Source organism: Pseudorasbora parva, chromosome 4, assembly GCF_024679245.1.
Source record: "Pseudorasbora parva isolate DD20220531a chromosome 4, ASM2467924v1, whole genome shotgun sequence".
Lineage (NCBI taxonomy): Eukaryota > Metazoa > Chordata > Actinopteri > Cypriniformes > Gobionidae > Pseudorasbora > Pseudorasbora parva.
This window is the reverse complement of record NC_090175.1, coordinates 21,065,466-21,079,442: the sequence shown is the minus strand read 5'-3', so window position 1 is coordinate 21,079,442 and position 13,977 is coordinate 21,065,466. Positions and strand designations below refer to the sequence as shown.

Here is a 13,977-nt window from a genome sequence, read left to right as displayed (position 1 = left end):
ACGTAGTAGAAGTAGGCGAATTGGGACGCAGCGACAGTGTTTGAGGGCGGGTCAAAGTAGACATTGTTTGCGGGCAGCCAATGAAAACATAGGCTGACATAATGCAAATTTGTTACATAGAGATGTAACAGGAAGTGCGACTGGATTTGTTGTTGACTTGTTTTGGCAGTTCAGAAATGGAATCTTTCTTTTAGGAGAGATTCTTTGAAACTTCGCAGACCTTTTACATTCACAAACAGCTATATTACACACTGCATGAAAGGTATTTTTCCAAAAAGCACAATCGGGCACATAAAAAAAAAAAAAAAAAAAAAAAAAACTTTTTTCAAATATGTTTCAAATATTTGTTTCTCCTTTTGACAGTGTCTGCAACTTTGTATTTGTCTATGTAGTTATCCATGTTTGGTCTGTACATCAAAGGGATATTTGACGTTATCATTCACTAACGCTGATGTTATTCCAAATCCAAATACTATTTTGTGTTTACTTTCTTCACTGACACAGACGAAAATTAAAAAGACTGACGTTTTAAAGCTTTTGTCATCCAATTTTGCAAATGTGATATCAATTCTATACAACAGTTCAATAAACAATAAGTTAATATTGAGAGCAAAATTTGACATGATGTTGGTAATATTCTGTTTTTGCTCTATTTCGGAAAAAAATAAAAATAAAAGCAAACCTGCAAAAGAACCGTTGTGTGTCTCATTCAGTAACACACAGTAGTGTTTCATAGCTGAATGAATCGGTGTCAATGATTCAATGACACATTCATAAAGACAGTCACTTGCTTTGTTCCTGAATGAATCAGCCGACTAAACAAACCAGCTGACTTGACTGAATGCCTTAATGAATTTTTCAAATACTAATATTTATAAAACATTATAGCAGCATTAATGCAATTGCTATTATTTTGGTAATCAAAGTAATCCGTCTTGGGTAATAAGACCTAAGCAAGCAATAGCCTTTAAAATGACTTAAACTACATATGTAATAACCATGAGGCAGTAGTTTTTGGTTTAAATAAAATATCAAAAGCAAGTAATCACATGGTTTTATAGAACAACACTGTTAAAATACATAATACATTACATAATATAAACATTGAACTTGTGTACATACATTGTATAACAGATGCCTGCAGAGGGCACCAACAGCCTGGTGTTGTCACACTTTACAGCATGATCAAATCCTTGTTAAAGGACAACTCCGGTAAGAAATGAACCTAGGGGTAATAAACAGATGGTTACCGAGTAGATCGTTCTCTGGGATGCACTTTCATGAAAATTGAATGTAAAGAGTTTTATCTCTTAAAATAGATTAGCTTATAACACTAGTCTATGCGGCACAGGGTAGTGCAATTAAATCGCTAGTTAATACCACTAACAAGGCTAAAAATAGCCTCACACTAACACAGTAGCATAATGAGGGTCCCTACATGCAAACTGAAGCATTGAGAACTGTACAAACAGTATAATAAGAAGATACTTTATAAAGACACTGCATTACGCGTTCACGGACAGGCGCCATCTTGGAAAACAGTCTTGACTAGTCGAGCGACAAACGCTGTGCTAAGTGATGGACTGTGACTTGGAATCTCATATGGTCCGTTGTTTCCGGAAGAAAACACTGAACGCAACAGAGAAAATAAATAAATAAAAATAAAAATGTCCATGTAATTAGATTTCACAACCTTAATTCCTATCGACCAGCTCACTTAGAACAGCGCTCGTCGCTCGACTAGTCGAGATGCTTTCCAAGATGGCGCCTGACCGTAAACGCTTAATGCACTGTCTTTATAAAGTATCTTCTTATTAAACTGTTTATACACTTACAAAGTTCTCAATGCTTCGGTTTGCATGTAGGGACCCTCATTATGCTACCGTGTTAGTGTGAGGCTATTTTGAGCTTTGTTAGTGGTATTAACTAGCGCTTTAATTTCACTTACCCTTTGCCCCATAGACAAACTTTATGAGCTAATCTGTTTTTAGAGATAAAATTCTTTACATTCGATTTTCATGAAAACGCATTCCAGAGAACGATCTACTCTGTAACCTTCTGTTAATTACCCCTAGGGTAATTTTTCACCGGAGTTGTCCTTTAATGTTTAAAGGGGTACTTTACAGCTGGGAAGATAAATGTGTATTGGGGGTCATGAAACCCCAAAACACTTTTTTTGAGATGTAAACAGATATGTATAGGCTGCACATAATTGAAAACACTAAGGGTACTCATTAATGGTATTCATATGTGAAAATAGTTATTTTTGCATTTTTCAGAGCGATTTCTGTCTTCCGGTTTGAAAAGCTTAGTCGGAGCAACGTCACAAATGCTGACGTCAGCTCGGGCTTTTCGGCCCAAGTATGGGCTGCTGGGCACATGCTGACGTCGACCGCTCCGAGCGTTTCTCGATATATATTCATGACATAAAGCTCATTCAGTCCAATCCCTGCGCTGTAGTATGCATACAAGATAATTTACTTTAATATGCATGAGACAGTCACTTCTGTCAGGCTCATCATCTTCCATCATTATTGTAGAGATATGGTGGGGAAGTTTTGGAAGCAGCGTGCGGAAAAGTCACGGAGGAAAGCTATGCGTTGTGCTGATACGAAGTAACGTAAGGGCGCCGAGCGAGCTGTAAGCGGGCGCAGTCTGTGGAAGCATTTGCTACAAAGGCTCGGTAAAGTAAAATTCACCTGAGGAATCGCACGCCGAACCTGCAAGCGTTGACTATCTAATTTATGTCAGGAGTGCAAAATAACCCATCTGTAATCTGTAGGCTAATGAACAAAAGCCACGTCCTCTCCGTTTTATTTGTGGTCACTGCCATGCACTAAACCGCATGTGTTCGGGCTCTTAGTGAAACAGTGTGCTGCATATTTGGACAAATATAGATTTAGGTGCCGAGTGATAGACAGCGCGGATCGTCACGGCAACCCAGCGCGCGTCGCTCTGTGCTTCAGATGCGCAGTCGAGACTTGCCTCAAACCCCTTCGCTTTTACCCCGATCTAGAATTACACATCTCTGTCACATCGCATGTTGGGTGGTTCACGTTCTCTTATCACGTCGGCGCGTTGTTCATCTTGCCAAACAGCATGCATATTTGGACAAATATAGTTTTATCACGTTTGCATAATATTTCGTCATGCAGAATAACATTTATTTTCATTTCTCACTGAATTATGCTGGTTTGAACTTTGAAGAGCTGAATGATTTGCGATCTCTGCTGCACGCATCTCATAACTCTCTCATTCGCTGTACTCATCCTTCATTTAATCTCACTGTGGTAGCCTAAACTATGCCAACGTTACCCAAGAACATGTCTCAGAACCGCTGTCTGCTGCTGCTATTGGGATCGCTAATCTTAATGCACCTACTGACACTCCCCTATTTATGCAAACCATTCCCTCTTTCCACACAATACCATCCCACCTTTTCACAGTCGACCACACCCCTTTTAACAAGCCTTTTCAAATCGAAGGTGTGAAAAAACACCGCTGCAGCAGGGGGGTTTCATGACCCTTTAAATTGGGTCATTTATGTAGTAGAAATGTGAATTTATTTTAGAAGTGTGCCTTCTAGACTGAGACAATCCAGAAATTTTTTTTGTGGCTCATATGGATGAAAGACAACAACTTCCAGAATGCACTTGCTTCGCTGCCCTATGAGGCCACTCCCAAGCCATGGCAACCGGTTATCACTTGCCCACCGTGGCACCGCCCCACACATCATTTTAATTTGTATAGTAATAAAATAATTTTGTTTATTTAGAGAATAGACTCTAAAATTAAAAACTGAATGTGTCTGTTCAATAAAGTGTGAGTGAGCCGAAGGAGAGTCACGGCAAAAACGCAGCAGGAGTCAGACTACATTCATCACGAGAGCGAAAAGCTAAGCACGGCAGTCATTCACAGTGCGTGTTTAGAGTGTTTTCAGATCATGCCTATGGAAGCTTAACTTTCATAGGAATGCATTGAAAAGTTAAAAAACTCGCTTTGCTCCGCACCGCTCCGTTATAAATGCCCGAGCTGAGTGGCCCTGCACATTTACATTCTTTGAGTGAGATGAGTGGGAGTTGAAAACATGCGGAACTTGCTCCTACTATTGCTGTAGCCTCTGGCCAAAAAAGCCTCAGATGACGCAAAATGACAATCAATCTAATATACCACCAGGTTTCTACTGATATAAAGCTTAATGCTATTCCTTGAAGTAACCCTTTAATATTGGCCAAACAACATTTAATTCAAATGTTAATTTAATCTTTTATATTTGTCTACTTCTTTACAATAGTAATGCTACAGCCAGTGTAATTTCCTGAACAAGAATATGTGGACATCAAGACGCACAAACTCAGAGCGGAGGGTTAACCTTTTCTTTTGAAATCACGATGAACAGTTTGCATAATGAGAACTATATTGATGCATTCTCCTGTATTGGCATGGGTTTATAAATGATTTACCTTAAATTTGATAAAATGGCACATTGCGTTCCCAGATGAACATTATAGCAGTTCATGTGGAGCAGAACGGAGCCGCTCTGCAATGCACGTAACCTACACGCATGTGAATAATTAAAGTGCATTAGAATTATGTCATTAATTCCTCACCCTCATGGCTTTCGACACCCGTAAACTTCAAAATCACCCTTTTGTGTGACTTCGGAACACAAATGAAGATATTTTTATTGAAATCCGATGGGTCAGAAAGGCCTTCATTGACACCAATGTTATTTCCTCTCTCAAGACACATAAAAGGCACTAAAGACATCATTAAAAAAGTCCATCTCACTACAGTGGCTTTAAAATAATTTTATGTAGCGCAGAGAATAGTTTGTGCGCAAAAATATACAAAGCAAACAAACAAAAAAAAAAACAAAAAAAAATAATGACTATATAGTCATATATAGCAATGGGCCAATTTCAAAACAAAGCTTTGCACCGTTATGAATCAGCGCATTGATTCATGATTCGGATCACCAAAGTCACGTGATTTCAGCATTTTGCCGGTTTGACAAGCGATTCGAATCATAAATCAGCACGCTGATTCGTAAAGGTTCGAGGCTTTGTTTTGAAATCGGCCCATCCCTATGTTGTTAGTTTTTTTGTGCACAAAAACTATTCTCGTCACTTCATAAAATTATTGTAGAGCCACTGTAGTGAGATGAGCATTGTAATGACATCTTTAGTGCCTTTTATGGGTCTTGAGAGAGGAAATGACATTGGTGTCAATGAAGGCCTTTCTGAGCCATCGGATTTCAACAAAAATATCTTCATTTGTGTCTAAAGATAAACAAAGGTCTTACGTGAGGGTAAGTAATTAATGACAAAATTATATTTTTTGGGTGAACTAACCCTTTAAGGGGTTTTAATACATCTTGCAGCCTTAGATTTTTTTTTTTTTTTAATAATGTCGTTCCTGGATTCTTGTCCATGAGATGCACCACTTCTAGTATTTTGAGGTTTACGGTCTGTCGACACTATCTATAAGGTCTATTATAAAATATATATTTTTTAATAATCGAGTACTCAAATTTAATTGAGGAATTGTGACAGCCCTACATCTAAATGTCACTTTTGCAGTGCAACAAATGCAGTGCTACAAATTTCAGTTGTTTGGTAACAGCCTATAGTAAGAATTTGAGTTAATGTAAGAATTTGCATAAAAGATGATGCATATCATCAAATAAGCTAAGGAAAAAATGTCCTTGGAAAGGAATTCAAGGTTGCCTCTTAAAGAAAGAGTTTTTTAAGAGCACAGTAGGTAAGTTTTGCCGCTAGAAGTCACTTATTCAAAACAAAGACGTAGCTTGATGACACAGTGAATGAGTTTGAAGTCATGGGATATGTAGTCTTCACAACTCCACAGCCGATGGAAAGTAATCCGACGGACTCGAGCAGAAATTATGTACATGAATGAGCGGCTATATTAATTTACGGTGGTATGAACAAGGACGCGCCATGTGCCCTTGGGAAATAATGCTAATAAGAGAGACCTGCACAAATCACCAGTCAAGAAAACAAGCGATTCAAACAATTAGGCTAACTGTGTTGCACTGTATAACAATGATTTGTTTTCTGTTGATAAATGTATATCTAAACAGTTGCTTGCATGTCTAATAAAATACTAGGGGTGTCCCCGACTAAGGATTTAGACATTTGAATCAGAATTGTTGAATCTTTCTATGGTCGTCCGATAGTCGAATAATCTATGTGTGCGTGAATGGGTTGGGAGGGGCACGACACTTGTCAGCAGAAGGGTAAAACTATTTTTATTTTCCTTTACACATTGCACACAGCAACAACTTTTAATAAAGCGACCAAAACTGCCTGCCAACTGACAGACAAACTGACAATGGCTTTTTTTAATTTAGGCTTAAATAAAAGGTAATGTGGTGGATAAACATTCGTAAACCATTTTCTTATAACATGTTAATGCCACGATCGAAATACAGAACATCACACAAATATATAAAAGAACATTTTGATAAAAAATACCTGCCTAGAGAGGAAAAGAACACTGAGTGTGTTTACATGCACGTTCTTAAAGGTGCACTATGTAGTATTTTTGCAGTAAAATATCCAAAAACCACTAGGCCAGTGTTATATATTTTGTTCAGTTGAGTACCTACAATATCCCAGATGTTTCCAACTATTTGTAAATTGTGAGAAAATTGCTATTTTAACTAAGGACAGGGACATTTCAGCATTGCATTTGAGGGAGTCGCCTGTCAATTGCATCATATCTGCGCTACCCTCGGTTTAGGCTTTTATTTGGCAGGAGCGCTTTACTCTTAGCAGTTTGAACAAGTGAACGCACGGAGTAACGTCATAACATCATTTTAAACACACTTAAATGTATCTAATATGATAAACAGAGCTGCTGTGCTCAGGATCACAACACTCGGTCCTGCTCTGCTTTAGACTACAGTAACGTTAATAACCGCATGCATGAACGTGATTTCTGCCCGAGTCCTATTTTCCACTGGCTGTGATGTGAAGACCACATCTCCCAAGATGCTGCGCTCACACTTTGCGTCATCAAACTACACATTTGTTTTGAATAGACGCCCTCCAGTGGACGGAAAGTTGCATAGTGCATAGTGCCTAAGGGGGTTGCACACCGGACGCGAAGCTCAGCGCCGTGCCTCAGGTATCTCACACCGCCACCTGACGCGCAAGCTCAATTTTGAATTGACTGACAGAAGAGCTGCACTATGATTGTATCTTGTAGCACAGGGTTAAATCAGTATGCACATTGACGATTTGAGGGAAATATAATATAAATTTAATATAAAACCTTGAAATGGCGCTCTGTGGCCCAGCAGGATTTTAAACAATTTCCTGAGTGGCCGTGGACAGGCACTCATTGAATGTGTTCGAATTTTAAAGGCAAAAACAGGACGTGAAGCTCAGCTCATGCAGCGTCTCTAGACAGCGCCACGCCACGTCTTTAAAATTTTTAGCACTGAGCACTCCCATATTACCAAAATGGTATGATCCTCATTTCATAACACCAGCGAAGATTCGACCGTGAGATCGGTGGTCGAATCAGGCTCCGCATATCGATACATCTTAGACTATTCAGGGTCACCCCTATAAAATACTATATTAAAGTGTCATTGGTGTTTCCATGGTTTCTACGGAACTCAAGGGTAGCGCAGATATGACGATGTTGAAAGGCGACACGAATAAGCGAATATTTCGCATGCGAATATTACACGTCAAAACCATTCACATCAGCCGCGACACGAATTTGCGACGTTTCAGAATTCCAACATTCCAAAACATTCACGGCGACAGCTGAGAAAACACTGGGACTTTATCATTCAGTGAAGACAAGCTTTTCATTTTATTTAAAGGACCGAGAAGAAGGTTTTGGGTGCAGCCACAGCCAGTCTTATAGAACAGAGAGTCTGAAGGGGAGGATGCTAATCTTGTACAGGAGCTAAAATTTTATCATGGCCGGTTCAGCACTTACTTTCTAAAGTCTGTGGGACAATTTGAGGATCTCCTCCTGAGACGGCAGAGCACCTGACAAGACAAACCGCGCACTTCAGGGAATCAATCGATCCGAGCAGATGTTTCCAGTCGAGTCACAATGTAAACATTTCAGTGCCTACTGATGGCAACACTTTCAATTTCCATAATCGCGGACACAATGCTTAGAAAAAAAAAATCAACTATTGATAAAATGTTAAAAGTTATTGCTGTCTGTATCATGCAGTGGGCAAACACAGCTGCAGCTGTAGAGCTTAGTTATAATCTCATGAAAAATGCCATGCCTGGCAAAGGTTAAAGTTGATTGAATAGCTCGTGACAACAACTGGACATTTCGTCACCTTTGTTTCCTTTTGTGATTGGTTGAAGCCGTTTTTGTCGCTGCTAGAGTAAAAAAAAAAAAACGACATTGAAACGGAAAAAATAAATCTTGTTTTTCCGCCTCAGCACATTCGCGTTTGGTGTGGAAGCGCTCATTACACAAACAGCTGATCGGAAAAAAAAAACATTGTGCGAATTATTCGCACGTCAAAATCGCGTCCAGTGTGAAAGGGCACTTTTGCACCGAAGTCATATTGGTGTGAAAATTTACAGTGGTGTGTAAGACACATTGATTTGATGCACAATGTCGCATGACTGGGGTCTAGGGTCTTTCAACATGCCCTCTTCCCAGGGGTGAGCGATACTGACAAATTTACAGTGGCAAATAAATTGGTTCTAATACTGAAGCTCCTTATTGAGCACTAACAAAAGCCACTGGATTACACAAAATACTTTTCCTCTCACCAGTCATCTGGCTTTTCTGCAGTGGGGTCAGACACAAACTCTGGCTCATCATCCAGCCAACCATCAGGCTTCACTGCATCAGGATCCGGGACCTTTGCAGGGGCATCCTCATCCCTATAAAGAGAGATAGAGATAGAGAGAGAGAGAGAGAGAGAGAGAGAGAGAGAGAGATAGATAGATAGATAGATAGATAGATAGATAGATAGATAGATAGATAGATAGATAGATAGATAGATAGATAGATAGATAGATAGATAGATAGATAGATAGATAGATAGATAGATAGATAGATAGATAGATGAAGGAAAGAAACCAGGTCTTGAAATACAATACCACTGTTGCTATTCTCTTGATAACATAACACAACTTAATCATAAGTATTTTACATGGTCCCTCATATGACTGCCATGACTGCCAGTATGACTATTAAAATGTAAATAAAAACTGTGAAGGTAGTCACAAAAGTGTACTGTTTTAAATAAGTGACTTTGGCATAAACACACAAAAAATTTTTTGCATTTGACTTTGCTTCATATTCATAGACCTCACCAGTCGTCAGGTTTGACTGCCTCTGGGTCTGGGATTTTGGCCTTCTCATCCCAGTCCTCTGGCTTGGAGTCTTTGGGATCGTCGATCTCTTTTGGAGGGTTCACAGGTGGAACAACGTCTGTCAACATGCTTCCCCTGCTAACACTGGACTGGTCAATAAAGATCTCATAGCTATTGTCTGGATTCAAAACTGAGAAAAGGAGAAGAAGAGAGCAAACATAATTTCTAATGAATTCATTACCCACTAAATGATATAATATAAATCATTCCACGCATGCTAAATTGCTTTAAATTTGAACAAAAAAAAAAAAAAAAAAAAACATACATTTGTAATATGGTGAAATACTTTTCAGATTTAATCTTCAATTATCACTATTGATCCATTCAATTACTTATTATAACATTTATTAAATCTATATAATAGTAATGATATTATATGTTTTTAAAATGTTGTCAGAGCTTATCATTACAAGAACACAAGTGTGTGTACGCACCAAGGGTGAAGAGATGAGTCTTTTTATCAGTATAGATTTTTTTAAGATCAACGTCAGGCCGTTTGGCATGTTTTTCTTCCACATCTCCATTAAGGGGGTTTTTATGTCTGAAGATGAAGTGTAGTTTGTAGTCCTCTCCACATTTGTCTGGCCCAAACATGATTGTGTACGGTGTTCGGTCATGAAACTGTTCCTGTGAGTCAAAAGACGTATACATCACTCTTAAAATGGCAACTTTATATCATGTTCAAATCCAGTATCTCACAATTCAACTTTTTATAAAATGCCTATTTTATAACAAATCCAGGGCAGGTTTTCTAGGGTGTGTTCACTTCTCTTTTATGGTCTGGATCTTTTGAAGATCAAACCTAAAGATACAACATTATACAAAACATCTTTCCTCACACCTCCCCCTCACTCTCTCATTTCTGTCAATAGGGAGATGTGAGGGAAGATGTTTCGACCGGGACTTTTTACTGCGCCGAGCCGAAGTACTCTCAGAAGTGCTATTCCGCCATACATTATAGTTCTCCTTTTTAATCCGATTAGAAACGCGCCACGTTTTATTTTGTCACCATACTTGATCGTTCAGCTATTTGTGTAACTTTATTTAAATAGGGAAAAAGTGGAGGTGTTCGTACTTCTAACTTGATCTCTGTTTGGTTCCATAGTGAATGAACTGGGCTTAGTGGGCTAAGCTAAATGCTATCAGATCGTCACCACACGTCAGAGAGATTAAGTGCATAAACTGAGACGAGAGAGGTATGTATCAACTCGTTTAAGTTAAGGGAATAACATAGTTTAATATGAAAAGGCAGTGAAGTATCCCTTTAAATGTATTCAAATGAACCGAACTAACATAGCAATTGCACCAGTTTGTTTATCAAACCAAATTTGCCAAATGTGAACATACCCTTAATTTGTTCCAAACATATGAAGCAGTCAATAAACATACCAGGTCTAAGTCTTTTGAGTCTGACAATAGCTTGATGTAAGCGCCGCCACAGTCGATCCCATCCTGAAAATTGACCTCATACCTACATAGATCAGATTTTGTTAGAATGCGAAAGTTTTATTTGTCAAGCACCATAGAAATCCAGGGTTCTGTGTGATGTCAGGATGTAAGTAAAAACAGCACTCACTGGACAATGAGGGGCTTGTCCTTAAACACGAAGGGTTTGTTAAGCAGAGCTGCAATGGCATGATGCTTAGCACGAGATTTCAGCACCAAGCCCAAATCACCAGGCACCTTGTTTTCCTTCAAGGGCTCAACCTCCCATTTACCTACAGACATACAAGACATAACAATTTGGGAAAGGATTTTTTTAAAGCTACACTGTGTAACTTTTTTAGTCTATTCTTAGCTAAAAACACTTAGTTCTTTCAAAAATGTATGTGCTCATTAATGTATATTTACTTCTTTCAAGTAGTAAAGTATATTCGTAAGCTTATAATACGCCACTGAAAATACATACGGGTGAGGGGTTCGAATGCTGGACGCCATGTTGCCCCTCCATCTTGAACGTACATTAGCCAAAGAGGGATATACCCGTAAATTCAAGCTTCGCTTTTCGCGTTTTAACACTCGATGGCAGTGATGAACGAGGTCGAACTGGAAGCCATGTTAATCTTGGACTATATTTGCCACCGTAGGAGTTAAAACGAAATCGGAATTGAGAGGAACAGAAACTAATATTCACTGGATTGTCATATACCTTTTCACCGCTAGATGGGGAAAATATCACACAGTGTAGCTTTAAGGATTAGTTCACTTCAGAATGAAAATTTCCTGATTATTTATTCACCCCCACACCATCCAAGATCATCCATGAACATATCTTTCTTTCTTCAGTCCGAAAGAAATTAAGGTTTTTGAGGAAAACATTCCATGATTTTTCTCCATATAGTGGACTTTAATGGGGTGCAACAGTTTGAAGGTTCAAATTGCAGCTTTAAAGAGCTCTAAACAATCCCAGACGCGGAATAAGGGTCTTTTTTAACAAAACGATTGTCTTTTTTTTTAAATATATAAAAATGTATATACTTTTTCACTACAAATGCTCTTGCTCTGATCTGTGATGAGCCACGCATTACGTCATCACACTGGTAAGCTCACGCGTGACATATGCGAAAGTACCACGGTAGGGCAGAAAACTCCATGTCGTCTTCTCCTCCAATTTCAAAATCGTCCGACATCGTTGCTTAACTTGTTTTGTGAAGGGACTTTGCACATTCTCTTTGTAAACACTTGATTGGTACTTTTGTGTGACCTTTCTAACGTGATGACGGAGCATCATAGATCAGAGCAAGAAGAGCATTTGTGGTAAAAGGTATATACATTTTTTTATTTTTTTTATTTAGAAAATGACTGATCGTTTCGTTAAATAAGACCCTTATTCCTCGTCTGGGATCGTGTAGAGCCCTTTGAAGCTGCAATTTGGACCTTCAAACCATTGTACCCGATTGATGTCTACTATAAGAAGAAAAATCATGGAATGTTTTCCTAAAAAAAAACGTAATTTCTTTTTGGCTGTAGAAAGACTTGAACATCTTGAATGATGTGGGGGGTGAGAAAATGATCATGAAATTTTAATTGAAGTGAAATATTGATATGTGAAAATATCTTATCAGTTTTATTAATTAATAAGCTAATAAAAATCACACTCAAAATCCTCTCAGCTGGAAAACTAACCATCATATTTTGCAATATCTTCATCAGCATCCTCCTTCATTGTTTTAGACACCTGCCAACTGCAGAAAATAATAAAACATGAAAAGCAATAAGTATGTATTAATAAGTATGCTGAAATAATTCAGCAATAAGTGACAAGTGTCATATTCAAAATGTATTGATTTTGTGAAATTTTTGATCATTAAATCTTCATCGTTTTGACAATAATCTGTTATCACGATTTTTAGTCAGTTTGCAGACAGAAAATAAATGTAAATGTTGTCCACATTTATAATAGTTGAATATATATATATGATCTCAAAACAAACATACATGGATTACAAGCCACAAAACTTTCATTTTGACTTCATGCATGTGCAATATCATGATAACAAACCTGCTCAAAGATCCATCATCAAATGTCTCAGTAAAGAACACCTCTCCTGTCGGAACTGGGGTCTTGTACGTCACCTGTGAAAAAGATTAGAGTCAAAGTTTATCAGTGTCAACATTTGATATAATTTTTTTTAGGTGAGTAGTGTTATGGATATTTTTTTATTGAGTGGTATCTTACCTGAAAAGAGACATTGGCATCTACGTCAATGCTTTCACCACTGTCTGTCTCCATGTCCACATCTCCATCTTCCACTTGAGCCTCCTCTTCATCCTCTAGGTCTTCTTCATGGGCCCATGTTACCATGGAGATGGAGAGTAACAAGAGACATGTCCAGCCCCACCGCAACTTCATCTACAAAAACATGCAAAATAGACCATGACCAATGAATGGGAAATAAATAAGTAAATAAATAACAGTAATAAAAATAAAAAATAAACTTCTTTTTCTGAGGCGTTTTTTTTAAACTTTTTTTTTTCTTTCTGATGTCTTATTCCATGCTACTTTGACCCCGATATTGATCAACACATCTGCCATCAGAGATTAGCTTATTGTTTCAATTTTACTGTAATACTTCACGCTTTATAACAGAACATAATAATAATAATAATAAAAGAACAAGAGAAACAGGTAACGTAATCGACAACATATGTTAATGGCATATTTTACAATTTAATCACATTTACCTCCAGCTTTTCGGTGTAATAGATTTCTCAAAATAGTATATTATTGCTTTTATAAAATTGCCTAATTTTGTTATTGATATATTATTTATAACAATATTATAACGTATTCTGGCTGCGGTACCGTTAGCTGGGTGATGACGATGACGATGATGAAGAAGATGATGATGATGCCTGTCTGCGTGATCAAGGTTTGTAGTGTTTAGCAGAAAAAATGTCTATCTTCACTAACCTCCTCGAGCTGAATTAATATTGGCAATGTGTCGGATAACTGTAGCTTAAGCGGATGGATTTGTCATCCAGTGTTTCGGCGCGAAGATTCCGTTATGAATGAGAGAGATAGCCAGTGTTATCAGAAGGAAGCGCAGGATGCCACTGACAACCGCCCTCTGCGATAAAA

At 38.1% G+C, this 13,977-nt stretch overlaps 1 protein-coding gene across 2 annotated transcripts in view; it reads right to left on the bottom strand.

Annotated features, from left to right (window-relative positions):
• clgn (calmegin) overlaps window positions 1-13,977 on the bottom strand; it is a 22,677-nt gene extending 8,700 nt beyond the window's left edge. The window contains exons 1-9 of one of the 2 annotated variants that reach the window (XM_067441268.1): window positions 13,702-13,977; window positions 13,075-13,248; window positions 12,898-12,971; window positions 12,522-12,580; window positions 10,972-11,113; window positions 10,785-10,866; window positions 9,830-10,022; window positions 9,336-9,525; window positions 8,787-8,900 (exon numbers count right to left, since the gene is read on the bottom strand). In XM_067441268.1, coding sequence (XP_067297369.1) covers window positions 8,787-8,900; window positions 9,336-9,525; window positions 9,830-10,022; window positions 10,785-10,866; window positions 10,972-11,113; window positions 12,522-12,580; window positions 12,898-12,971; window positions 13,075-13,248 — 1,028 coding nt within the window. In that variant the 5' untranslated portion in view covers window positions 13,702-13,977. The remainder of the gene's footprint in view (window positions 1-8,786; window positions 8,901-9,335; window positions 9,526-9,829; window positions 10,023-10,784; window positions 10,867-10,971; window positions 11,114-12,521; window positions 12,581-12,897; window positions 12,972-13,074; window positions 13,249-13,701) is intronic. The other variant, XM_067441269.1, reaches the window with a different exon arrangement.